The sequence below is a fragment of the Zeugodacus cucurbitae genome, chromosome 6 (genome assembly GCF_028554725.1).
Source record: "Zeugodacus cucurbitae isolate PBARC_wt_2022May chromosome 6, idZeuCucr1.2, whole genome shotgun sequence".
In the NCBI taxonomy this organism is placed as follows: Eukaryota; Metazoa; Arthropoda; class Insecta; order Diptera; family Tephritidae; genus Zeugodacus; species Zeugodacus cucurbitae.
Genome location: NC_071671.1, coordinates 71,210,865 through 71,237,116, shown reverse-complemented (window position 1 = coordinate 71,237,116; position 26,252 = coordinate 71,210,865). Strand labels below are relative to the sequence as shown.

General features: G+C 36.4%; 7 protein-coding genes across 8 annotated transcripts; 4 read left to right on the top strand and 3 right to left on the bottom strand.

Annotated features, from left to right (window-relative positions):
* Positions 1-670: 670 nt before the first annotated feature.
* Positions 671-3,703, bottom strand: LOC105221285 (activity-regulated cytoskeleton associated protein 1). Its single transcript, XM_011198122.3, has one exon. The coding sequence runs from the start codon at positions 3,523-3,525 to the stop codon at positions 2,785-2,787; it is 741 nt and encodes a 246-aa protein (XP_011196424.1). The 5' UTR covers positions 3,526-3,703; the 3' UTR covers positions 671-2,784.
* Positions 3,704-7,295: 3,592 nt separating this feature from the next.
* On the top strand, positions 7,296-8,264 carry LOC105221284 (activity-regulated cytoskeleton associated protein 2). The gene has a single exon (XM_011198121.3). It carries the CDS (start codon positions 7,420-7,422, stop codon positions 8,038-8,040), a length of 621 nt encoding a protein of 206 aa, XP_011196423.2. The 5' UTR covers positions 7,296-7,419; the 3' UTR covers positions 8,041-8,264.
* Positions 8,265-9,321: 1,057 nt separating this feature from the next.
* Tfb1_3 (general transcription factor IIH subunit 1) lies at positions 9,322-11,682 on the top strand. Its single transcript, XM_011198119.3, has 5 exons — positions 9,322-9,475; positions 9,535-9,873; positions 9,932-10,939; positions 11,001-11,176; positions 11,242-11,682. The coding sequence occupies exons 1-5, from the start codon at positions 9,322-9,324 to the stop codon at positions 11,365-11,367; spliced, it is 1,803 nt and encodes a 600-aa protein (XP_011196421.2). The 3' UTR covers positions 11,368-11,682.
* A 137-nt stretch (positions 11,683-11,819) lies between these two features.
* On the top strand, positions 11,820-13,459 carry LOC105221495 (uncharacterized). 2 transcript variants are annotated; one of them, XM_029046378.2, is made up of 5 exons: positions 11,820-12,114; positions 12,169-12,282; positions 12,357-12,604; positions 13,077-13,187; positions 13,263-13,459. In XM_029046378.2, the coding sequence occupies exons 1-5, from the start codon at positions 12,007-12,009 to the stop codon at positions 13,429-13,431; spliced, it is 750 nt and encodes a 249-aa protein (XP_028902211.2). In that variant the 5' UTR covers positions 11,820-12,006; the 3' UTR covers positions 13,432-13,459. The 2 variants fall into 2 exon arrangements, with proteins under 2 accessions (XP_028902211.2, XP_054091242.1); XM_054235267.1 differs by having other exon boundaries at positions 13,239-13,459.
* Positions 13,460-14,563: 1,104 nt separating this feature from the next.
* Positions 14,564-15,396, top strand: LOC114805386 (uncharacterized). The gene is made up of 3 exons (XM_029046410.2): positions 14,564-14,696; positions 14,757-14,855; positions 14,916-15,396. Exons 1-3 carry the CDS (start codon positions 14,601-14,603, stop codon positions 15,324-15,326), a joined length of 606 nt encoding a protein of 201 aa, XP_028902243.2. The 5' UTR covers positions 14,564-14,600; the 3' UTR covers positions 15,327-15,396.
* A 141-nt stretch (positions 15,397-15,537) lies between these two features.
* On the bottom strand, positions 15,538-16,302 carry LOC114805383 (uncharacterized). Its single transcript, XM_029046387.2, has 2 exons — positions 16,031-16,302; positions 15,538-15,938 (listed from the first exon to the last, which is right to left on the bottom strand). The coding sequence occupies exons 1-2, from the start codon at positions 16,112-16,114 to the stop codon at positions 15,636-15,638; spliced, it is 387 nt and encodes a 128-aa protein (XP_028902220.1). The 5' UTR covers positions 16,115-16,302; the 3' UTR covers positions 15,538-15,635.
* A 935-nt stretch (positions 16,303-17,237) lies between these two features.
* Positions 17,238-19,458, bottom strand: LOC105221282 (uncharacterized). The gene is made up of 5 exons (XM_011198117.3): positions 19,293-19,458; positions 18,643-18,699; positions 18,356-18,553; positions 18,018-18,174; positions 17,238-17,690 (listed from the first exon to the last, which is right to left on the bottom strand). The coding sequence occupies exons 1-5, from the start codon at positions 19,335-19,337 to the stop codon at positions 17,476-17,478; spliced, it is 672 nt and encodes a 223-aa protein (XP_011196419.2). The 5' UTR covers positions 19,338-19,458; the 3' UTR covers positions 17,238-17,475.
* Between the last annotated feature and the right edge of the window lie 6,794 nt (positions 19,459-26,252).

The window sequence follows — 26,252 nt, the reverse complement described above, 5'->3', positions numbered from 1 at the left end:
CTGAAACGCCTTTTCAAATTTGCTTGTAACTTTGAAAATATTCACCGGAACGATATGAAATTTTCTGTGTGTATTCTTAAATATATGTACATGAAGAAAATGAAATAAAAAAAATCGAGTTTTTGAAAATTCTAACTGTATATAACCCCTTAAGAGCTACCCAAGGGTACTAAAATAAGATACAACAATATCTATAAGTGTAAATGATAGGAGTCACAGGAAGCGCGCTCGGAGCAGGTGCAAAAATTTAAAAGATTTTTATCCCAAATCTAAATTTTACTGATTGACTTAAAATTTGGAAAGATTATCAAGAGAAATACCTAGACATTTTTGATATTTTTTTCAGTACGAATACACTTCTTATGCCTTTTCAAAACATTTAATTTCATAGAGTCTCCTGAACATAATTTTAATGTGTTTTTTTGTACTTTTGTACTTGTTGTATGTACATATATATATATATATATTTCAAAAAATTTAGTAACTGCCCATATGCTAAAAACCATATTTTATGAAGAAGACTATGGATGCTGGTCTAATACAAGCATAAGATTCTCCAGGCGCAGATCTCTGCTACAAGATACCTCCACTATATCCGTTACTTACCCTTTGGAGTGTTTTCCTGAAGATTGCTATCCACAAATTTCTGATAATAATAACACAGTTAAGGTTTAAGTTTTGTATTTCCTTGTATTGTATTTTATTTTACGTTTGCCGTTAATTATTTTTTCTGTTTGCGAAATTCTTTTTTTCGGGCAAAGTTTGTTGGTTATATTAACAAAGATGTAGGTACTTATGAACAATATTTATATAATAAATATTTTAATAAACCAGATAGCATATCTCATGTGAATTTGACATTTTATGTTAATATTGCAGTGGTTTTGCTAAATACTAACTGGTGAGACCGCCAACCCCACTTAAACCGAATCATGGGCCAGGTCCTCCGAAGTTCGGCGCTCTCGGCAAATGGTCGGTTGGTGGTTACCACTCGATTCGATGGTTCGATTCAACACTGCGCATATCAATGTCACATGAGAAACGTATGAGGTTTCTGCAGAGGATAAGATCATCATCCCATTCCGGAGGTGAATAAGTGACCGATCCTAGCCGTATTATTTAATTAAATGCAGGAAAGCATTTTGAGTGGCGAGCCATACGCTTGACGTTGCAATGTGGTACGAACAAGTTCGTTATGCAAATCGTCAATTTGGCGTGCCAATTGTACGAATGGCGACCGCATAGCCATCGTTGTACAATTTATTCAACAGGTTCACACTAAAAGTGTGTAAAATATATCTATATATATATTTAAAATCGCAAGCGATTTTAATTTTTGTTGCACACGGAGTTACTGTCAACACGCTTGCGAACCGAATCCATATGTGAACTATATGAGAGCAAAACCGTGTCATCGGACCCACCAGTCACCGCTCACACCCCAGTGCATAAACCCGAAGGAATACACACCGAAACGCGATTGGCAAAAGCTGGGACCGCCTACACTGCAATGTCCATCACATAGCTCGACCATATCAATTCGGCATACAAAATGTCAGACAGCACTTCCATGTGTAACGGTTGGTTTTTTTGCCACATTTGAGAGCGGATAATAGAGTTCAAAAGCCAAATTCATGGTGAGCGCACAAAAGAAAAAGACGTGCATTTGTAACCATGGATTGAAACACGCCGACCCGATAGACGCCTGGAACAACACCGAGGTGCCGAACCAAGTGTCTATCAGAAGTCGGTTTGAGCCAAACCATATGCAACAAATACAAAGACATGATCCAATTAAGCTCTCACTCTAAGGCAATTGCAGCTCCATCAACCGCAGACAAATGCAACGGAGTTTTGAGCCACCCATTCTCACAGCCATGTTCATAGAAGGCGCAATCTGCCAACGAACTCAGCAATGCAAACAACAAAACAAATATTTCATTCTTCAATCGAAAAAGCAATGGCCAATGTCACTCGTTTGCAAAAGCTGAAATCGTAAATGCATGTGGAACAACTGTGATTCCGAGGAGATCACAGTAGTTACAGCACGCACACGAATTCCGCACTTTCACAAAACAAGAGAAGAGACCATTGCAGCTTTCGATTGTAGAAGGAAACTCGAATGTTGTCCGAAATGCCAAGCGAAGCAAACTGCGCCCAATATTATTGAAGCATAGCTGATCCAATGCGTGACTCGGTGGTTTGTGGTTCCGAAGAACCGAGTTTGTTTCAAATTCAAATTGATTGTTCTTCACTAATTGAAGAGTGTTTATGGCGTTCTTAGCCATGTGGAGCCGTGTTGTACACAGCGTGCGGTGGAATGATTTTGACGAATCTAAGTGGCTACTGCCTTCTTCTCCTCTATTGAATACAATAACAATCTTTGAACAAAGCAAACAAAATACAAAAGTATAATGAAGACTTTGCCCTCCAACGCAGAATGTCCAATAGAATCGAAGAGAGCAGTGAGCAACTCAAATCGCAATAATTATGTGTTTGTTTTTATGTTTATACTTATACTAAGACTTAGTTGTATTGTTGCTGCTGTTGCCGCTGTATACCGAATTGACCAAAGTTCGACGCTGCTGCATAACTTCGTTGATGAGAGCGAAAGTTTTGCTTCAGTGATTCGGTGGCGACGTAAGCTGCTCGGATTGAGACTTCACTGGGTGATGACATCATCCGTTGTGTTTGTGGTGCGTAGGTTGTCGTCATTGGATTTGTTGTATACGTGAATGTGGCTGGTTAATGCTTGGAGCTGATGAAGTGGAATGTTGTTTGCGTTTATTCATTGGCTTCGGTAGCAGTTCTACGCTTGCGACACTCCTCGAACGTGTGACCACGGAAGTTACAGTGTGTGCAACGCTTGGTGCGCTTCAAACCACGCAGTGGTCCGTTTTGCTGCGCTTCCGATTCCAAGTTATTGTGTTCGATAATACGCCCCTTCTCCAGCAATTCACGGAAGGTTTTAAGGTCCTGACGCAGTATGTTCTTACGGTACTTGATGTTCAGCAAACCATAAACCAAATCCAATTCGGTCTCCTCGTCGTGACGTCCCTCTGGCAGTTGTGCGAGCAGTGCACGCTTCTGGCAGACAAATGTGTCGATGGGCACATGGTCATCTTGTTTCTTCTCGAAGATTTCGAGATAAATCTGGTAGGCGGGTTTGGTGGGTGAGAAGTGATCACGGATCAGTGCAATGGCATCTCCCCAAGTTTTCGCTTCTTTACGTACGCCCTGCCACCAAGTGGACGCCAGTCCGTAGAACAACAAAGATAGCCCCTTCAATGCATCTTCATCGCTGATCGACTCGATTTCTTTGTAGGTCACAATGGAGGTTATGAACTCCTCGACGGCTTCGTGATCGCGTTGGCCACCAAAACGGCTGGTGCAGTTGGTGAAACTGCCTTTGCTGTGGACAGCGGCTGGTGCAGCGGCACTGGCGCCTGCGACGGCAGCCAAACGCACCGATTCGATCAGTGACTGCAGCTGCTCGGCTGTCATTTGTACGACGGGCTGTGACATCTTGCTGTGTGGAAAAGTGTGGACTTCGTAGACGAGAAATTAATTGTTTGTTTGTTGTTGAAAGTTTTGTTGTTAATAGCAGCGAACAAAGCCAATTGCTGTTAGCGAATGTCTTCCTGCTACTGAAAATGTGTAGAATTCACTTGCTGCGGTCGTAAGAGACTGAATTTGGCTGGCAAGTGGAGTGGCTTTTATACTCGCCCTTGTGGATGACGGAATGGGAGAGCGTTAGTAATTTTAATATACACAGCAAAAGCTTTTAGTTTATGTGCGAGCGCCAAGTTCGGAGAATTTTGTATATGTTGTGTATAAGCACATATAAACTTATGTATGTATGTATATGTGCGAGTAACCTCAAAAATGCTTGCCGGCAAATAAATATTTTCTGTTTTGGTTAACTGTGTATATTGTTTTAAAAGGTAGTATTCATTATTTAGTTTTTAATGCACTAAATTTTGAAGCAAAAACTAATTTTCTTTAACAGTTATAACCTCAGGTCTGAATAAATTCCTAAGAATGGCTTACAAATGATTTTGAATCGGTAACCTTATGGAAAATTAATTTAGTTTCTAGTATATATGGAATATTATATATACATATGTATGTATGTATATGCATATATTAATGTCGTTGGCATGTGTTTTATGGTTACTAGCAGCTTTCAGTTATTTTTCATTGGAAATTCATTTTCAGTTTGATTTCCACAAATTATGAAATAGCTTCATGCATGCTCTTGGCTTCAAAAAATATTTAATATATGTACATAAGTATGTACTTACTTCTGTCTTCTGATATGGAAAATAAATTTAGCAAATTGGAAAATTTTGAGTGCGTTTTATAAAAACCAAAATCATTCACAGCGAATTTCGGAAAAATTCCAAGCTAATAGGTATTAGGTGAACAGGCAGATATACATACATACAGTGGCTCAAAGTAATCATGGAACAGTATGAATAAAATTCTTTCAACTTAAATATATTTTTTTAAATTAAAGTTCGACAATATTTTTATATATAAGTCAAATTTCATACAAATTTCCTTCCATAAATCGAACTTTTCAACCAGGGCATAATACAAAATGTAAAATTTTACCATCAAGAAACAATTTTAAAGGAGTCAATATATTCGTATGGAAGCGAACAAAAATTTGATATTACATCTATAGATTTCATAAATCGCGTAACAAAGGCATGAAATATTGACGTCAAGAGCCAAACAATACTAAACTGCAACAAACAAAACTACTGAATAAATGTTTTAACCTATGTACAGAAAACTTTATGTGAAGTATAATAAATAAGAACTGTGGGTAAATCTATATTTTACAGTTGTTTGAAAAATGTATGTTTTAATGAAAATTGCTATAACTCGAAGTTTTTTTGTGGATTATGGTGATTCGAGTTAGAGAAGTTCCACTGTATGTAGTTTTTAATACATAGTTGACCATTATATTTGTTGTAAAACAGCTATAAAGCGTTTTGGAACGGATTCCACCAATTTACGGCAGAAGGAATCTAAAAGTTTGATCCGCTCCTATTTCATGTCTGCTACTATACTACTCCGGTCTCTTCGCAATTTGGCGTCTATTAAATTTTTGCTCCAAGTATTGAGACACATGCTCGATTACATTTAAATCGGGAGATTGCGGTGGAGTTTCAAGCACGTAATGACAATTATACCGCAACCAGCTTCGCACAAAGTATGCCTTAAGCATTGGATCGTTATCCTGGAAATATATAAAATATTTTCTAGTTATTATAAAATTATAAAATAAAAAAATTATAAAATTAACTAATGTAAAATTTACACCATTTTTATTAATTTTTCAGGCAATTATATAAGCATTCCAAAATAAAATATAAAATATTTGTGCTATTTTAATTCAACCAATTATAATGATCAAAACTTTTGTTTTATACTGTTCCATTATAACTTTGAGCCACAGTACATATATTATCTTTAAATTATTGATTACTAATTTTTGGTACCACATGTGACAGTGATTGAAATAAAGGAAATTATTCGGGCAATGCAGTGAAATTCTAGAATGGCTAGAAATTTTGATTTTTCAATTTTGAATATACATAATTTTTGATTTAATACATTTTTCAATGCAATGTATTTTAATATGCAATAAATCTTTGAAATTAAAATGACCTTCATTCGTCCGAATAAAAGGTTGCTGAAGTTACAAACTTGTGATAACTGTGATAAAGACGAAAGAATACGCCTCAAAAATGTAAATTATTTTTGCGCAAAGTTGTTATCGTGTTTTATAACCACTAACCACAACTTTACTTCAGAATAAACTCGAATATAAAATGAAGAAAGAACGGCCAGAATGGTAGTCTTAAGAAATAAGAGAAAAAATTATGAAAATTATGGTTTCGACCAGAGTTATTTCTGACATGACTTCATTTATTTTGTCCTTTGTGCATTGAAGGTTAAACTTTTTAAGTCTGTGTTGGGTTCCATTTTAATTTCGAGAAATAATTTACTAACTAATATGCGGTCATCATAAATATGTTCGGTAGAATACTTATAAAAAGCGCATGAGTCATGATTCAACGGGTTTCTTGCTAATTGATAAAGATAAAAATATTCCACAAATAGTTTTAACTTTTTTGAGTGCCCAAAAATTATTTCAACCAATACATATGTTGCCTAATGCACATTTATTAAACCTACATACATCAATTTCTTTTATCTATCAGGGATTTTTCTTTTATCTAATCGTTTAATATTTGGTGACTTATTGATTATTGACTTTTTTATACAGTTATAAAAATAATGTGTACATATGTTTGTCTATATACCCCAAAACTGATGACTATGTAGTAAAGAAATACAAAATTTGTGCTTTTAGCTAATCAAGGAATTAAATATTCAAATGTTTGCCGGCTTTCTTATACTTTTCTCTCCTGTTTCTACTCTCAATAAAGTACATTATATACTTATTTGCAGAGCGGCGCACAGTGTGCCACACACATGAGTACTTGGCATTAATTGTCAATTAATCTTCACTTTCACACACCTGTAGTGTTGATTAAATTCTCTCCTTACCCGGTCACACCAGTGAACACAGTAATGAAGTGACTAATTATATTTAAGGTTTCACTTTCAGGAAAGGCTATTAATATTAGTTCAATCATATGTTATCCGATTTTGAGCAAATACTGTATGTTTAATCAGATTTAGTGGAATTTTTTATGATTCCTAAAAACTAAAGCCTCAACCCATATGTACCTCAAACGCGTTCCGTTCTCTACGAACCCGTTTTTCTACGCATTACTGAACTATGATCTCTTTTCAGGAATGTTAGAAAGGTCTACATATATGTATATCAATGTCTAAGCTAGAGTCTTTATAATTTTGAAATCTTATTACAATCGAAATCTTTTTTGAAAAATTAATATGATCAAATATTTTAAGCAATTTATTGTTTATTGTAAAATAAAAAGAAGTATTCTTGTAAAATATACTTCAAAAATAGTGACGTCATTGATTTTTTGATAATCAAATGTTTTTTGGCATATGTTTCCACACCACAGTGTAAATACATATACTCGTAAATTAAAATATGCTCATATGTACTAGTATATTTGTTGAGACACAAACAAATTACCGGATGACTAAGAAGCGCGTACATATTTATCAAATGCCGTAAACAAGTTATTTCACAACAGCTGACCCAATGTATTTGTGGAGCTTTTCGCTCCCAAAAAGACAGCAAAGAGCACCGCAGCATTGCCCAAATGCGAGTATATGGACGAAATGAAAACAGTCATCTCTTGGCTGCGACTGTGATAGTCAACGGTTCGTCGCGCTCACGCCAATCTATTTCAGACGCTATAAAAACACAGCGCTTGTATAGCAACGAAAAGCTGCACGAAAATGTCGACTGGTCGCATGTCCGATGAGCAATTTCAACAATTGCTCGACACAATACGAGCGCTGGGTCCACAACAAACCGAGCAGCAGCAACAACAAACCAACAAATCGAAAAGCAGTTTTGGCAATTGTAATGTGCGCTTCTACGGGCAGCGTGACAATGACGCCGTCGAGGAGTTCATCAATGCCATTGAGACCTATAAGGACATGGAGGACATCAGCGATCAGGACGCGCTGAAAGGTCTGCCGCTGCTCTTACAGGGCATTGCTTCCACATGGTGGAAGGGCGTACGCCGCGATGCGAAGTCGTGGCAAGATGCGCTACAACTGCTGCGCGATCACTTTTCGCCGACGAAACCGCCCTATCAGATATACGTGGAGATTTTCGCGTCAAAGCAGAACGATCGCATGCCCATTGACACGTTCATTTGTCAGAAGCGCGCTCTGATAGCGAAACTGCCGGAGGGGCGACACGATGTGGAGACTGAGCTAGACTTTGTTTATGGTCTGCTGGATTCAAAATATCAACAACAAATACCGCGTCATGAAATCAAAACATATCGAGAGCTCTTGGAGAAGGGACGCAACTTGGAGCGACACAACACTATAGGCAGACACAACTGATGAGGGATTTGTTGTAGTCGATTGACTTAGCTGAGATTATTAAGGGAATCCCTTGTTAAATATTGAAGTGCCGGACATCAATAGTGATCTACAACAGTTATTTATAGTGAATGTGTACACTGTGTTCTTATATGATTAAGTAAAAAATATAATATAATTAGTTTTTAAAATAGCCGTAAAATATATTTATAAGAAAAATACATAAAAATTAAATTAAATAAATAAATCTATTCCTATGATAAAAAAAACAAAGACGAGGAGAAATTTGGAAACAGTTAATATAAATATAGACCGTAAAATAATAATTTTACTTCCGGCCAGAACTGTCATCCAGTAGAATCCTTGGCCAAGTCTGAGTCATACCTCTTGTTGCTATAACAACAGGGAATAATTTTAACCTCCTATATCATGTATGAAAAATTCTTTAATTTCATCTGTTTTCCTCTTTAACTATATCCTGTGAAAACAAAATAAAAAGAGTGAATCGGATATATATTCCGATATTTCTAAGTATCAACTAATTCAACAAGTGCACCTCAAACATGAAAAAATAAATTAATTTATGCACGTCTGGTAACACTATGCTGGGTTACACAGAATACTCTGCTATGCAAAGAAAGGTAGTTAAAATTACACTTAGTTTTTCTATTTGTTTAGTAGTATTAACAAACAAACAAATGTGACGTGTTAATCTTTATGTAAATTACCTATTAACAATTCGAATTGTACAACATTTTGCAAGTCTATCAACATTTATCTAAATTTTTTGTTCAAAATCATACCTGTTTTGAATTTCGTACTTTTTACAAAATATGATTGCAGTGAACCCTTTAAATATTGTCGTTTAGTTGTTGTTGGACAGTTTGACAGCGATATGACATTTGTGTGCTGTAAAATTGTTGCGGAGTTCTGCAAATGGCGACGAAAATTCTCTAACACGGTTGGTGAAATTGCGACTTCAATTCTTATTATAATCTTATAAATATAGCTGTTGGTAAACAAATAACACATTTCTAATCGGAAATTATTGCTAAGCAAACACTTTATCTAAAATTGAATTGTACAATTAAATGCATAATAAATATAGCTAGTAGTGTGGGTAGAAACACTAGGCATCACCGTGCTTGTGATTGGAAATTAAGAAATTATTTTACATTTCGAAAAAATAATTAATAATTTGCGTTTTCAACAGCCAATATATTCCCTCAATCTGCTTTTGGTCTTGTTCTGTAGTGGAGTTGAAATTAGAAAAGTTGAAGAGACGAAAGATTTTCGGTCGACATGACGACTAGCAGTGAGGATGTGCTGCTGCAAATGGGCGAAGTGCGTTATAAAAAAGGCGATGGCACGCTCTACGTAATGAATGAGCGTCTGGCATGGATGGCGGAGAATCGTGATACAGTGGCAGTGTCACATCGTTTTGCCGACATCAAAAGTAAATGCATAACTTACACAGTAAATGAAAGTGTAATTACATTTACGTTTCTCTAATAGTGCAGAAAATATCGCCTGAAGGTAAACCAAAAGTACAACTTCAAGTGGTGTTGCACGATGGTAACAGTTCCACATTCCATTTTGTCAACCGAAATGGACAAGCAGCGACGCTCGCTGACCGTGATAAAGTGAAGGAGTTGCTGCAACAACTACTACCAAACTTTAAGCGTAAGGTTGATAAGGAGTTAGAAGAGAAAAATCGCATACTATCGGAAAATCCCAATTTGTTGCAACTCTATAAAGATTTAGTTATAACACAAGTACTTACCAGTGAAGAGTTTTGGGCCACACACGCCAAGGAACATGCCATGAAGAAGAATAACAAAAAACAGGATATAGGTAAGTTAATATCATATAAAATGTTGTTTGATTTTTATCAAAATTTTCGCATCTACAGGTGTATCTGGCGCTTTTCTTGCTGATATCAAACCACAAACTGATGGTTGTAATGGCCTAAAATACAATTTAACTCCTGACATAATACTGTGTATATTTAAGACATATCCCGCCGTCAAAAGAAAGCATCAAGAAAATGTACCAGCCAAAATGACGGAAGCAGAATTCTGGACAAAGTTCTTTCAGTCACATTACTTTCATCGCGATCGAATTACAGCAGGTTCAAAAGACATTTTCACAGAATGTGGAAAAATTGACGATCAGACCCTAAAGGCTGCGGTTCAACAAGGAGCTGGTGATCCTTTGCTCGATTTGAAGCAGTTTGAAGACGTGCCTTTGGAGGAAGGTTTCTGCAGTGTAGCCGGCGATCGCAACATATCGAATAGTGGTAATATTGTCCATCAGAATATGATAAAACGATTTAACCAACACTCCATAATGGTGCTGAAGACTTGTGCCGATGTGTCGGGCAGTTCCACTTCAACAGCCAATGGGCCGGCAGCCAAATCGAAAGACGCAAAGACCACCGAAAATGGTACAACCAATGGAGGTGTTGAAAAACCCAAATCATCAAAGGAAGCCAAATCTAATGATGCTGATACTAATTCAACTAGTAATTCCACTGCCAACGGCGTACTTGAAAGCCCCAGTAAGCCGGCAAAACGACAACGGATTATTGAAAAAATCCACTATGAGGATCTTGGTGAACCGTTAATAGAAGCAGCTGATACAACAGATACCACTAAAAAAATAAAAAAATCACAACAACTGTCACTAGCCAAAGAGGAGCGTTATTTACATGGTCCCATGCCAATAAGCGGCTATGATATGCACGAGGATCCACGTCGCATGGAAGAAATTCAATACCATTTAATGCGTGCCACCGAAAACTGGAACCAACGTACGCCACACAAGGTTTTGGTTAGCCCAACGGCAGCGGTGAATGCACTCGGAGAGCTGAGTCCAGGTGGTGCGCTAATGCGTGGCTTCCATGAGCAATCAGTTGGGCGTAAGTGTATGCCAAAGACATGTTATAAGACAACCTTTAACGTTTTTTTTTAATATTGCAGAGTTGGTGCCACCCGATTTTGAGAAGGATTTACGTAATTTATATTTATCATTGTCGGAACTGTTGAAACATTTCTGGAATTGCTTCCCACCAACCACCGCAGAAGCCGAAGAAAGAGCTGTACGCATGCATGAGGCGCTACAACGCTTCAAGATGGCTAAACTGGTGCCGTTCGAGGTATTTACAACAATAATGCTTATTTGCAAAAAGTCGAATATTCTATTTCCTCTTTTCCTTTGCAGAGTCGCGCATTGCATGAGCTCTCACCGCTGGGTGCTTCTCTCACTCAGCACTTGAACCGACTATTGCAGTCGTCGAACACGAAATTTGCGACTTGGCAAGAGCGAAAGATGCGCCAAAATAGGTAACAACCGTTCGTGTAAATGCATGCGCCTGCTATGGTTGTTATACAACGGCAAAACCAAAATTTGAACTTTACATAAAAGATGAACTATGCACTCGCTCGCCTACTGGACGAAGCTTGAAACTTGTAGTACATCCACTGTTTGTTTTTGTTCCACTGTATACATTCAACTCATCAGTTAATTTATTGAAATCTATTGTAGAATGGTGTATTTAATATTACATGCAAATGAAAGCAAAATTTATTTTCCTCCAAAGCTGTTTAACAAGCATAAATATGTACAATAGAATAGAAAAAACAGAGATTTTTAAGCAAAGAACGTTGACTTTTATTTAAAGAGAAAGCTAAAGATTATGCAGAGTGTTTATCTTCAGTTTGGGATTACAGCGAACAGCAAATCTCTTATATTTGGGGTTTGTTGACATAAATGATTAGCAAACGCTTACTACTTTCTGTGGCTTAATGGAGTGCCGCTCTCTGTTAAGTCAAGTGATGAAATGGTAGAATTTATAACCAGCAGCGTCGAAAGTAAGTTAATGCAATCAGTTGTAATTTTAACACTTCTTCGTTAAGACGTGAAGGGATTTGTGTTTCGATCGGTTAAATAGAAAAAATATTGAATAAATGTCCATAGTGTTATAAAATGGCTGTACGACATAATGCTAGGCTCTGTTTGTGGATTCTAAGCTTAATTTGGTGTTGTAACCTGTGCTGTAGTGCCGTGTTTTTTCCAACCAATTCTGCATATGGTGTAAGTGAAAAATTTGCTCAAATGCCGGTGGAAGTAATTAAAGTGTGTTTTTAGATTTTTGCTGCCATTGCGGTGCCGCTGGAGCTGCCACATCGCAACGTCTTCATCTCTTATAATTTTGAGGCGAACTACAATTTGCCATACACGTGGGACTTGCCACCAATAGCGGTGAGTAACAGAACTTGAATAGTGTACTGCCATTTCGAATAACAACAACAATTAAGTGATATCCGCTTTTACAGAATGGTCTCGAAGATGAAGATCTTTTGGTTCAAGCTAGAGACTTTCGGCATATGAATCAGACGGACGGTTGTACTAACTGTACGTTGGAAATTGAAAATGAAATAACAACAACAACGCCTACTCTGAATACAACGAGTCACGTTAGAGAAGAACCTGCCACAAGAAGACGCCGACAGCCGAAAAGTGTGGTAAATTCATTGTTGACGCGCACACACTTCTACCACATACTTATGGACAAATTCAAAAGGTTTGCATTTCATTAAATTAGAAAGCCAAAAGTAATACTGCTCGTCCAGTTTAATACCAACCCATTCGATTATAACGAAATTAGAATTTTGATTTCTCACATGCCACACAGTATCTGTATGTATCTACTATGTGTGTTCTCAACCATACTTGAATTGAATTTTTAATAAACAATTATGAAATGAGTGTGAAAATACTTTCTTCGCCGCAACTGCGTAGTCTATATAGAATATGCTGCGCTTGTAAGAAAGGAAAAACTCTAATTAGTCACTCACGCGCAGGTGGTTGACGCCTTTGGTGGCGCTCTGCACCTCCGCTACAGTGGTGTGGCGATTTAATGCAACGGAGTGAAATAAAAAGTTCTAATTGCCGCCGGTCTCTTATATCTTCGTCGTATTTTATGAGCGGATTACATTTGTGAAACCTCAAAAACTATTAAATTCTTATACACATTAACATTTGATTCCTTACAGAAGCGGCTACAATGCTGAACCCTGTTTGTTGCGTTTGATTTGTGAAACGAATTCTTCCGGCCTTGGTGAGGTGAACGGTGTTCTCGGCTCATTAGTTCATATCATTTTTTCGTAAGTAATTTGCTTCTTCAAAATAATTCTAGATTATGACTGCAAAATAAGCTTCTGCTTCGCTATGACTTTCAGCCCGAGCACATCTGCGCATGAGAATCTTCCACTCTCCTACTATCAAGCCGAAGTAGATGGTTCGGATGGATTTTGTGAGGATTATGTAGCCGATTGCCAGGAAAACCCTTTGGATTTAATCTCTGCGCCGCTTGGCGATATTATCGATGATTTAATGAATAGTAAATAAATGAAATAAAAATTAACAAATATCTACATATCTGCGTGTGTTCTTTAATCTATGACAGGCACTTAGTCGTATGTGACTTCGTTCGTCAGCAGTGATACCCTAAGAACCACATTACCTTCATATTGAAGATGAGGTGTTGCCCATCCAGTCAAAGACGGTAAGTAGTTTAAATTGACTGGCAAATGGCACTTTTTTGTTCTCGTTTCGAACTTTGTCATTGTTAACTTTGGAGATAATATATAATTGTCAAAGGTCATTGACCTCAGCCGGGGTTTGTTTACATTTTTAGGTGTCTGGTTTGTGTATATTTAATTGGTTCATATGAGGTGAAGTTCATTTTCTTTTTGAGGGATCACGCCGGATAAGGCTATTCTAGGGGTCTTGTGTAGTTAGGGTTCCCTAAATTATTCCCTAAAGGATTATGTGGGGTTAGGTAATGATTTGATTAAATTTTGAAGGGTTTGTTTATATTTCGGATGGATACGTGATCTCAACAGATTTCAGATTTCTTAACATTTTATGTGCCCATGTGAAGGAAATTTTCTTACATAAAAGAAGTCACGTGGGGTAAAGGCTGTATGGTGTGTTTGCGTTTCGAGGGTTTGGTTTATATTTTGAGGTTACGTTAGAAAGGCTTCTTAATTTATTATTGTTAGAGAAGTTTCGTGGGATCCTTATCCTTATTTCATAATCTATTTTTTTATTCCAGATGTTTGTTTGCTGATATATTACGAGATATTATAAGGAATATATTACCTTTTTTTATTAATATAAACGATTAGCGTAAATATTATATTTAGCAAAGAAATATAAAAAGGAGAAAATATTGTCGAACAAGCTGAGCTGAGGTTCGTTAGTTGTAGTCCTCATTATTTTTCGACTGTACTATTAAGACTGATACGATTGAGAATAACTTCAACCATTTTGTAGCTAATAGGTTGATATATTTCTATGATCATACAATATGTATAGTACAGTACAGTACAATTTCCTGTTTGTCAAAGTTTAATTTTAATGTTCCGACATTAAAAAAAAAAATGAATGGCCATTAAATAAGTTAATACCAAAAATTTGGTATGGAAAAACACACCGATACATTAGTTCACTCATTTTAAATCATATAACTTGTAGTGTCCCTGGTGAACGGTTAGTCTGTATCTGAAGCTGAAATGAACATTCGAATTTTTTCGATAGCTCTGCTGGCTACGCAGTTAGGATGGGTGTATGCCGCCATTGACTGCAGTACACCCCAAAGAGATTTAATTGTAAGTTCAGAACTTGATTTAAATAACACTTTTGTCTTTGAAATTTACTTACCTTTCTAGAGAAACTTGGGTGAGTGCTGCAGGAAACCGAAACCGGATCTGAGCGCCTTTAGTAGTCAATGCCCCAATCTGAACGATCGCTTTAGAATGTCTAATTTGGTAAACCGTATTAATTAAACTCTTATTTTTTCATAATTGTCTGCCGATTTCATTGCGTAGGAAAGAGTGGAGTGCTTGTTCAATGCATCCGGCGTTATTAAAGATGAGGAGCTACAGTTGGACAATACTCGTAAAATGGTTAACGCGATCTATCCAAATGATCCCGAGTTTGCCAAGGCTGTGGTCCTTAGTTTTGACAAATGTCAGCCGGTTGTAAAGGCGCGTGCAGCTAAAATTCGATCAAGAAGACCTACCATTGTGGCCCCTCAACCCAGCGTGGTAACTAGCAAAATTTTTGTGATTGGTTACATGTCGTGTGCTGGACAACAACTACTTGTCAACTGCCCGTCCGCGTCCCGGATGTCCTCGAACAAATGTGAGAGAACCAGGGAATTTATGACAAACTGTAAACCAATGATAGGAACAGGTAATAGCGGCTTCCACGGCGGTAGATTGCGTTGGCGCACGTAAGAGATACGTTAATTTACTTATGCTATGAACCATTATAAGATGAAATAAATGTATGATGACTATAAATGCAGTAGAGACTGTTAATGAGAAAACTTCTTATGGGGGAAATACACTCGCAGATTTGAAGATCTGTGATTTAGTAAACTCTCCTCTGATCTTAATAGACCCTGAGCACTTTATTTGCTCCTTTTTATGAACAATACGATTATAGTTTACATTTTTTGTTGAGTAAGTATACGATTTCTTATTGTATTAGTATTAATAACACAATTCATTGAGGGTTATGCTCATCTTAAAATTAGTGCAAGTTTATTCAAGTTGTAGAACATCATTGAAAGCATTTGCATCGTATGAGTTCGGAAGTTCACCAAACTCCCACATATTATCATCGTCCATACAGGTTGGTGTGTCCATCATTTCAGAGTATTGTTGCAGTTTCAGCAGCAAACCCGGTGGTAAATCCTGCAAGGAGACACCATTTAACAAATCCATAATATTTGGTTCGACCTCTGCTAATTGCTGCAGTAGTTCTAAATTCGAAAATGAAGCCTCGTCAAACTCATAATCCGCATCGCCAATGTCATCGTCGTAGCCGAACCGAGTCAAGTCATTCTAGAATTTTGAAGGTAATAGATATTTAATGCACTTTGAAGTATGTATTAATTAATTTATATTTGTTAAAATGTATAAGAACCACTACGCACCCGATCTTTAATTACGAAATCCTCGAATTTCGCTTCGGCTACTGCAGTCAAGAAGCAAACCACGACAAGCTTATAGAAATTCATCGGAAATGCTGACACAATAACTTTCAAAAATCTGTGAGTTTATTTTAAAATCGAGTCTAATATGCAAATGCTCTCCGCGATATTTTCCATTGTTTCATTATAATCCAGAAGCGTGTGTTCGACAAAGAGCATTCGGGCGTGTAAGATACGCCCCATTAAACCCAAAACGATATTTAAAATGATAATATCTTCGTGCTTATCGAAATGACCAACCATACAACTTAATAATATCCAGACTGTTTCGTGCTCCGAAAAAATGTAATCGCTTTAAATTTGTTTACTTATAGCATAGGGGTTTGAGTTAATTTTTTTCTATCAGTAGAATTGATTCGAAATTGTGCTAGAATTTCAGGTTGTTTGCAGAATAAGTTTCCGATCTAATTTCTAGTAGTTATTAAGCTCTATTTAGTTAGTAAACGGAGGTTATTCGCTAGAGTTACTATGCTCAATTTTTCAGAAGTTATCAGAAATATTTTGGGGTAATTATTGTCATATACTCTGTAGCCCATCGAACTCATATGGAGAAAACTCAAATGTATTGTGTAAAAGATGATCTCATTGATTTGGGATCGAAAGAAGTGTATTAGAACAAGATTATTGACGACTTTTGATGGAATCGATTTTATTTTCTGCGGACATGTCAAATGTTCAGATTCTAATTAAAACCATATAATCATACCTGATTTCATCATAATCAGATCTGTTTATTACAATCCGATATATGTTTTTATATTTTTCTCTCCAATAACGAAAACTGTTTGATTTCAAATGTGATTTTTGGAGAAGGTGTTTTTTTGGAATATAGAAATAATCTCTATCTAAGAATGTTTAAGGAAACCATGCTAATTGAAAGGTCATAAAGTTATGAAGGCACTGATCACTGAGAATGAAGTTCTAGAAAGATATCTTAACATAACGAGAGAAGAGAGTTTAATAGGGGCATTGAGATCTTCGGAACACATGTTTAGGGTCAGGCTTGAAATAAGTATCGAACCTGTAACTGACTTAGCTAACGGTAAGTAATGTATTAGCGAAGCTTCTCCCAGACTCTCGAGATGAACTTCTTATATGTTTAACTAAAGCTAAAGAATCACTGAAAAGCGTTTGCTAAATTTTAAATTGGCTCAAATTAAAGTCAAACGTAATCCATACTTATGTATTTGGCCATTAAATTTATTCATAGCATAAGAACAAGTGTGTGTGTGTGTGTGTGCACAAGGGCACGAATGTTAAGACAAACTTGAGAACTGCCTAAAGACAAAACTCGTACATAATAAAAAGTTATTGTAAATCTAAATTTATAATTTCATAAAGTTCGTCGCCGCTCCCTGGCTCCTTTCCACTCTTTCGGCGTTCCGCCTTTAACCAATCGGCAAGGGCACGTGCGGCAGTGGATTACACTGTGCCGCAAAGCTCTTCGCCACGTTGCATTGCTCCTCGTTCTTCCACATCTTGGCGGGGCAGTGCAGGAAGGTCTCCGCGTTCACGCAACTGTACATCATGCTGGCTAAAGGTGAGCAACCCATCGGCAATTTGGCATATGTCTTGATGCCCATAGCAGCCATGTGACCCTTGACTGTGAGGTAAGCGAAGAAGATGAAGAAAAGTAAGAAGTGAAAGTAAGTAGAAGAACAAAGAAGGGTGAAGGTGTGTAATAAAGAAGGTTGCAATAAGCGAGGAGTTGGAGTGCTTGCATGAGTGTGTGTATGTATGTATGTAGGCAAATATCTAATATTGTCATAGTGAAAAATCAAATATTAAAATCAACTTCCGTTGAATTCATCCTGACATTGCCATCTTTTGGAATATTTTCCGAGATTTGATTCAATTTCTTTTGTTTTTGACTCTTTTGTGTGTGCGTGTGTGTATTTGCTTATGTTTTTGTTTTGCAAGCGATACGTACTATTGTCCAGGCAACTCTCGAAGGAGCGCACAATCTGCGGTACAATATCCTTGTCGCGTTTGTTGACACTTTTGTTTAGGAATTTTTTGACATTCTCCATATTAAATTCATTTTCGACCAACGAGCCTGTCTCACGGTAAATACACTCCGGGTAGCACTGCAACAACAACAAAACCAACAATGAGATAAACATTTCAAATTCAAATTCTTTTTCAATGAACACTTGACTCAACAGTAGATAACTGTCTTTTGTGTGCGAGAGGAGGCATGCCACTCGTCATGTGGCAAGTGCGTTTGCATGTATGTGTGTGTTTGTATTTGAGGAAAAAAGAACTCACAATGTGTGCGTAAGCTGGAAATTCAGCTGGCGCTGCATTTCGATTATTATTGTTGTTGGTGTCGTTTTTGTTATTGCCACCACCCATGCCGTTCATCATGCCTCGCGCCTGTGCGTTGAGCGTTTTAATATAGGCGACGCATTTCGCTGGCGTTTCGCCCAAGTCCATTTCTGGCATGCGACAGCAACTGTGAATATTCTGAAAGAAACCAAACCAAATATTCCGTTATACAATTGCGTTGACAGGATTTTCTGCTAAAGCCGCGTCTTCGTGGTCGAACTACTTACGAAGTGTCCCAAATTTGGTGGCTCCGTGCAATTGAATGGCGCCGCATGGCTTTGAGCCTGAAAATAAAGAAGAAGAAGAAGAATGTCAAGAAATTGAGATGCTTTTAAACGATTCGGATTCGGAGTCTACTACGGTTAGTGGTTGGGTAAGAGCAATTTTGATCAAGTTATGAAAGAATCTGCCAAACTTAAGGACTGTGTTGTCAGCTCATCTAGTGGTTAGATTTGTATAGATGATTTTGGAATATTATTTGGATAAAAATTTTTTAACTCTACTGAAATTTCGTCAAAAATGGGTATATGTTTTCAGGAAACGTATAACTCCTAAGTTGTGGAAAATTTGTTTAACAACTTCAGTGCTATTGTATTATATTATTCTTTCGTACTACAACTGTGGCTCAGTCTGGGACAAGAACACAAAACTTCGCTTGTTGTATATCCCAAGTGCAGACAGGTCCTTCCGCCCCTTGCTTCCGTTGTCCACCCGTGGTTCTTGATTCGAAGAAACTTATCGCTAGAGCAACTGGTTTTATGTAATCCCTTGGAACCTTTTGCTTTCTGTTTCATTCGACAAAGCTCACTGGTCTTACAAACTCCTTGTTACTCAATATATAGTAATTATTTCAAAAATATATTTGAATTCCACTTACAAGTAAACAGGCGGATAGTACAGTTAAAACGTAAATTAATGCCATTGATGTTATTGTTATTAGTGTTCAATAAACTTTGGAAAATATTTGGTATGGTCCACTCGTAGAACGCTCTCCACTTTGATTGAAGTAAAAACTAAATTTTATTTTTTGTCGACTGCTTTATATAACAAAAATTTTCACAGACTCAGACGACTAATCAAAAATGGAAATTCCCGGCAATCGCAAATATAAAAATATTCTGATTCAAAAGTAATTAAATAACTACGTACATTAGGGTGCGACTTAAATTTCGAAATTAGTATTTAACGTAAGATAATAATGATATGATAAATTGCTCCTTAGCAAATCTCTTGTGCTTTTTAGAGGTAGTCAGTCATCTTCTAGGATAGTCATAGAATTTGAAAAGTTTTTGGGTATATTGTAATAATGTAAAACTCCTCAATTCTCCCCACAAATTGAAAAATACATTTAGGACATAAAAACAGCTGATATTGGCAATACTAACATCAGTTAGAATGATTTAGATGAAGATCTATTCAATTGAGATTTTGCGAATACTTGAATAATTGCATTTATGGCACACCCTAAAGCTCATTGAATCTAATTTGAAGTTACGGGAAGTACAATGTTAATTGTTATGCTTTATTGAAAATAATATTCTATTCTAATTACTCCATATATGTAAATATGTATTGTATGTCCGAATAAACGTTATTGTTGACATTGCGACCTTGAGGCGCATTTCATTGCAAATGCTTATTTCAACATTTAGACGATTGTTGAAGCCAAAAAATGATTTTTTTTCTAATAAAGCTAATATTGTCCGACAATACATTCAAACACCCACCGGCTGTATAGCGGCACGCAACATTCCACAACCGAACATGCTTACATACCTGTGCGTAGTTACGCAAATAGCCACTCTGGCGCAGAAGAGCTGCTCTGCTCTCGGTTGTTTGTTATGGTAATTTCATTCAACTTGCCATGGTGCTGACCATCAAAGTCTAAACTAAAATGTTAAATGGCCCGTGTCCGTTGCCTGGTGCATTGCCCTACATATTCACGTAGTGATTGGCAAGCGGTTGCCGTCGAAATGTTCGTGGCTGTTTTGCCGGTATTGGCCTTCTCCGTTTGCCGTTGACACTGCGGGCGTGAATGTACTGTTTACATTTTAATTGCTTTTCAATCGCCGGCTCTCAATGTCAGCCAAGCGGTGGCGTTGGTGAAAATTATGCATAATTAAAAAAATAATAATATTTGCTTAGACGGAAGGCTTTGAAAAATATTAGGGATTAAGGCTTGCTTGTTTTATATGATTTTCTTCTCATATTTTATTCTGAGGGTAAAGTTTCAGCTCCTTAGCTTCTTAACTTTTAAAAACTGAATTTTTCATCGCTTTCTTGGAATACTTTAATCATATTTTAATAGCTTCGCTCATTTTTTTTTAAATTCTTTATTCTTTTATGCTCTGTTCTTCGTATTATCAGCAATTTAGCAATTTCCACGAAGGCACGAGACAGTTATAATCTAGAAATGTCTGACATGTCTGGCATACTTACAGGCGCCCAAACCGGGCAGGTATTATTGTTAAATATTTAATGTGCTAATTAACGGTGCGATTAAGTGATAAATACCTAACGGTAACTTGTTTATGTTTTCGTTTTGAAGATGACAGCGTAAAAGAGAGTATATTTCGGGGTAAATGACTTTGATTGCTAATTCAACTTTGTTTTTTTTTTATGAGACGGACATATTTATACATTTTAAGCATTCAAATATTCGTTTTTTTATGAATTTAATTCAATCACTTTGCTTTTAATGGTTTAATCAACGTTGGGTTTGGAAACTCAAAACCTTAATCAATATAGATTTTAATAAAAGATTCAGATCCACACTAATATTATTGGATAAGATTATAAATTAAATATCTATGTATGCTATATTTAACAGGATTATATGTAAAAGTTGTACAGTCTTCTCAGACTCTCGATGCAACCTTGAGAATATTTTGAGAAACATCTGTTGAATAATTCATTCTCTTCTTTAACTGTTCACAATTTAGAGTGCTGTGTCTCAATGAGTGAAAATAAATATATATAAATCTGTGCTAAAAATTTAATTTGGATAATGAAATTGTCATTGATGCCACAAACTCTATACTCAACCATCTCTCCATCTTCCAAGTAGCAGTGTTGTAAATGTTTAAATGTTTTCCCTTTGACTTTAATATTCTTCACCTCACTCTCTGCTCTTTTACTCATTATGCGTTGACTGCAAACTGCTGTTCATCATTTCAACATAAGCGGTGTTATTGGCATCGAAACTTCAGCCCGCAACAGGGCAGCTCAACAGTGGAGTGGGGAGCTATACTGCTGCTATTAGTGACATTACAAGCGACTCTCGTGTACTTCACCGCAGTACTTTGTCGCTTCTTAAATTAGCTTGATTGCTGTTGACGGCGTTGGATGTTAGGCAATTATTGGGACATTGCTACGGAGAATACCGAGTAATGTACCGTAAGAACTTCAACATGTATGTATTTCATCTTAAACGCTCTCTTGAAATGCCAGAGAAACGTGCCAGATTTTGTAATATGAAACGACTTGAGATTGCTAAGCAGGTATGCGCTATTAAAATTAAATATTTGAAATTGCAGTATTTATAGAAATGAACATTAATTTACAGTAATAAAGTGATACGACACGTGCCTCGTTTATCAGTGGATGGTTGGGGAGAGATATTGCAGGGGATCTGTTTTATTTACACTCGACAATAATGGCTATAACTACATAACAAGAATCGCACATTTAGTTGAATGAGAACCAAGATTCCTTAAAGACCTCGGAGAAAGTTTTGAAAATATGGGAAAAATCAGAGGTATATTTCTTGCAGCCTTGTGTCTTTACTGAGTAAGAACTACTACAAAATAAGACACTTATCAAATTTAAGCAGATCATATATGTATGTATGTACTTCTAACTTTTAGAAATTAGGTCAGAAGAAAACATAAGTCCACAGAGAATAAGATGGCAATCTCAAAATACATTTGACTCTACTATCAGGTATCTTAACCTCTGCACTTTCATTATGCTTCGATAGAGCAGTAATGTGGTTAAGTGTTTTTCTGAGGGTACTAACCAATGTGACAGAGATAAGTAGATGTATCAAAGTTGTTTTATTTTTTTCATATCATTTGAATTACCGTAAGGTATGTACATATGTGTATCGCAATAATGAAATCATTAACACCCACATTACCATACAAAATCTTGGAATGTTGAAGTGTCTTAGTTAACATGTCACGAGCGTCGCTTAACAAGCAGATTTAGCTTACGACCTTAGCATTTGAGCTGCACTGAATAATAGCATGTCTGAGATTTTGTCGAAATCTCCACCCGCCGCGGTGTTTCTTTAATTGTTTTGTGTACAAAGGAAGCAAGACATTGACAGGATATGAAGGAAAATCAAGTGAGCTAAGGAGCTGTGGAAATCGAAAAAAAAAATTAAATTACCGTTACTTAAATGAATGAAATTGATGGAATATTGGTGAACTGTGAGGGGAAGGTGGTGAGGCAAAGTAAAAAAAAGATTTGTTTATATTTGATGCTATTTGACGCTGAGGCACTAATGAGTCACACGCTTAATTGGCGTGAACGGAAATCGGAAATAAAGCTGATATGCAAACATGCACACTTACAAACACACACACAAGTGCACACTTTCACGCTTGCAATCTTATATGTATGTGTGTGTGTGTGTTAAATGATGTGACATAAATTACTTGAAAGCGAAACCGTCGCCTTGGGGAATTTCAACTAATTTGTTTAATGGAATTTTCTCAAGAAATCTGCGTGCGTGTGTGTGTGTGCACTGTGAGTACAATGCTTGTATTGAAAATGCACAATATTAGTTGTAAACAAAAGAGCTTCCGTTGAAATTTTCCTCTTTCTATGCACATCTGGCATGCAATTTCTTCCACACACACACACATACACTTTCGCTTGCATACTTTCAGGCGAGCTCACAAATTTTAATTGAGTTTAGGTGACGCGTGAAAGCAGATAAGCAAAGCCAAGTGTGTGTTTGTGTGTTCACTTGTATGTGCGGCATGCCTTTATGCTCACATCAGCGCGTGCATATGCAAACCACATAAGCGAGTTCATGCATTCGTGCAGTTTGCGTGCTTTTTGCCATTTTTTGAACTTGATAAATTGAAAAAGTTTTCCTCAATGTGTGCTTTTCAAGTTTACACCCCGCAAGGAATGCAGAAAGAAAACATAGAAGGAAAATGGCAACTCACACAAGTGACCGTTTGTATATGTAAAGAGCAATGTAGCTATAGACGAAATCATCAACTGACTCTCAATCATGGAAGTCACTTAAAAGCGACTGGGTAAACGTACTTGCGCTGCTAATTGAGCTCCTAATGACTACAAAAAGCGTCAAGACTAATAGTATAGAGACGGAGATGTACTACTGCCAGTATAACTAGTCCGTAACTACTCCCTAAGTATGCCAAAATATTCTTACTATATCTCACAATACATCTTGCTCCTTTGCTCTCCCGATCTTTCAATTCAATATTTTTTCGTGTGTGTTGTTGTTTCTGTCCATTGTTATTTGTTTTCTTGCGGTTTGCCAACTGCCACTAGCGGCGCAGCTCTATTCTTGCGAACGTCCAAATATGACGCCCTCATAATTTATTAGCCTTTTATTTTATGTTCGCATTGCCTTCAAGTTCTTGTTTCAACATATTTCCTGTATTTTCTTTTATTTTTTTATTATTTATTTTACTTTGCTTCCAGTTGGTTTTTCTTCCGCCATTGTTGTCCTTTCTTGCCTTGCGTTTTTCTTGCGTTCAATCGCCCGCCGGCCTCAAATTTGCCTGAATGTTTTCTCCATGTGTCGTCAAGCAGCAAAAATTGCAGATAAACATAAACAAATAACAAATAAGGGGCTGCGAAGAGCAGTGATGCGTGCATTTTACATGCCTACACGCATAACACAGTTATATGAGTATGAATGTAAATAAAGAATAATGAAAGAAAACATAAAGCCATTTTAATTAGATTAAATGAGCAGTCAAGGAGGAGGAGGAGTGAAGACTGAGAAGGCTGAGGTGTGTATAAATGCTCAAGCTATTAAATAAATGAAAATTCGAATTCCGTTATAAGAAATAAGTGTTGAAGTGAGAACGGTAGTTTGACTCAGTTCTTTTAATGTTCTGTAACATTTGCGTCATTTCAAGCTCTCTGTATAATTTAAGATTTAGTAAAGAATAGAGTAGAGTGAGTAAGTAGAGTTCGGTAGAGGAGAACAGAACAGAGTGTAAAAGAGTAGAGTAGACATAAATATTATACAATAACTGATATATTTTGCAGACACCGTCTGGCAGCTGGCAATCAGCAATGGATCATCCCTTTTTCCAGAATTTTCAGCATTAAATCTTTTTTATTTTTATTTTTTAAGGCAAATTACATTGAGTGCTTTTTTCATACGAATGATAACAATATAAAGTAGATTCAAATAAACTTCGCATTTCATTTATACACACATACATCTTTAACGCGAATAAATTTGTACTTTCATGTGCAGATGAGATTGAATTGTTACTCATACGCACCGTATACCAAATTCAAAGTTTTTATAGGCAAGCAGGCAGGTAAGTGATTTCAGAGAACTGTGTTACAACAACACACACAAAGGAAATGAAAACGTTTTTACATGTGTTTCGTTCGTTTCTGTGATTACTTATTGTGTCCTACAGTGAGCTGTTTCGCTTCGAAGTAAGGGAGAGTGTAATTTTTTTGGTGTGTAAAGTTATATGTTAGCACCTCGACAGATTTTTTTACACCTCTCTATTATCAAATTAGGTTAGCTGTTTGAAATTTCGAAAATGTATGACGGTGCTAACTGTAAATTTAAAGCAGCAAATTGAAGCGCCAAAATGAGTATTTCGTTGAACTCTTACTTCATTTGAGCTTTGGGCTGAGTATTTATTTACATAAACAATTATGCCCATCATGTTTAGACCGCACCCTTCTGGTTAAGTGTGTATTTGTGTATCTAAAACACCGTGAGCAACGTTAAATATTGACATTTTCAACATCTCTTTAAAGAAGGTAGGCATTTGCATGCGAAAGTGTCGGCCTTTCACTCGACTTTATAATGAATATATGCATACACATACTCACTTACTTATGCATATACATATATATTTTGTTTATGTATAATGTATAAGGTATACAGTTTAAAATTATGAAATTGCAACAGACACTTGACTTTAATTTAATTTAATTTACATTATTTTTCTTTGATGCATGGGGTTGTGACAAAACAAAAAACAAAACAAAAACAACAATAATAACAGAAAAAAGTGCAAATTACACATGAAAATTGTATGTATTAACGTATGTTTTGGTTGAAGTATTATATAAATCGCTTTTTTTACTAAATGCAATCTGTGTTTGCTGGCTGTGACATTATTACACCTGTTTTTTGTTATATTTTCAAGCGTAATTTATGCATGTAGTAAGTACGTGTATGGAATTTTGTTAATTTGGAGTTTCCGAAATTGTGTGCGCATAACTTTTCAGCTAACCTTTATTAGATGTTAATGCTTTTTGTTGTTTGTGTGAAAACATGTTCGATTAAATTTCAGAAAAATAATCATAATTAAACACAATTCGAATAAGAGACAAATATAATAGAAATATTATAATATTTTTCCATTACACGATTAACAATAAAAACTTTATTTTTATACCCTGAACAGGGTATATTTAGTTTGTCACGAAGTTTGTAAGACCCAGAAGGAAGCGTCGGAGGCCCTATAAAGTATATATATAAATGATCAGTATGTTGAACTGAGTCGATTAAGCCATGTCCGTTTGTCTGTCTGTCCGTATATATACGAACTAGTCCTACAGTTTTTAATATATCGTTTTGAAATGATGA

Excerpts from the sequence above, each read along its gene's own strand:
- LOC105221282 (XM_011198117.3), bottom strand. The coding sequence starts at position 19,337 with ATGGCATTAATTTACGTTTTAACTGTACTATCCGCCTGTTTACTT. Across the intron at positions 18,554-18,642 it reads CACCAAATTTGGGACACTTC|AATATTCACAGTTGCTGTCG; the intron begins GTAAGTAGTTCG and ends GGTTTCTTTCAG. Across the intron at positions 18,175-18,355 it reads TTCCAGCTTACGCACACATT|TGCTACCCGGAGTGTATTTA; the intron begins GTGAGTTCTTTT and ends TTGTTGTTGCAG.
- LOC105221284 (XM_011198121.3), top strand. The coding sequence starts at position 7,420 with ATGTCGACTGGTCGCATGTCCGATGAGCAATTTCAACAATTGCTCGAC.
- LOC114805383 (XM_029046387.2), bottom strand. The coding sequence starts at position 16,114 with ATGAATTTCTATAAGCTTGTCGTGGTTTGCTTCTTGACTGCAGTAGCC. Across the intron at positions 15,939-16,030 it reads ATTTCGTAATTAAAGATCGG|AATGACTTGACTCGGTTCGG; the intron begins GTGCGTAGTGGT and ends TCAAAATTCTAG.
- Tfb1_3 (XM_011198119.3), top strand. The coding sequence starts at position 9,322 with ATGACGACTAGCAGTGAGGATGTGCTGCTGCAAATGGGCGAAGTGCGT. Across the intron at positions 9,874-9,931 it reads TAACAAAAAACAGGATATAG|GTGTATCTGGCGCTTTTCTT; the intron begins GTAAGTTAATAT and ends TCGCATCTACAG. Across the intron at positions 11,177-11,241 it reads CTAAACTGGTGCCGTTCGAG|AGTCGCGCATTGCATGAGCT; the intron begins GTATTTACAACA and ends TTTCCTTTGCAG.
- LOC105221285 (XM_011198122.3), bottom strand. The coding sequence starts at position 3,525 with ATGTCACAGCCCGTCGTACAAATGACAGCCGAGCAGCTGCAGTCACTG.
- LOC114805386 (XM_029046410.2), top strand. The coding sequence starts at position 14,601 with ATGAACATTCGAATTTTTTCGATAGCTCTGCTGGCTACGCAGTTAGGA. Across the intron at positions 14,697-14,756 it reads CACCCCAAAGAGATTTAATT|AGAAACTTGGGTGAGTGCTG; the intron begins GTAAGTTCAGAA and ends TTACCTTTCTAG. Across the intron at positions 14,856-14,915 it reads GCTTTAGAATGTCTAATTTG|GAAAGAGTGGAGTGCTTGTT; the intron begins GTAAACCGTATT and ends TTCATTGCGTAG.
- LOC105221495 (XM_054235267.1), top strand. The coding sequence starts at position 12,007 with ATGGCTGTACGACATAATGCTAGGCTCTGTTTGTGGATTCTAAGCTTA. Across the intron at positions 12,115-12,168 it reads CAACCAATTCTGCATATGGT|ATTTTTGCTGCCATTGCGGT; the intron begins GTAAGTGAAAAA and ends GTGTGTTTTTAG. Across the intron at positions 12,283-12,356 it reads GGGACTTGCCACCAATAGCG|AATGGTCTCGAAGATGAAGA; the intron begins GTGAGTAACAGA and ends CCGCTTTTACAG.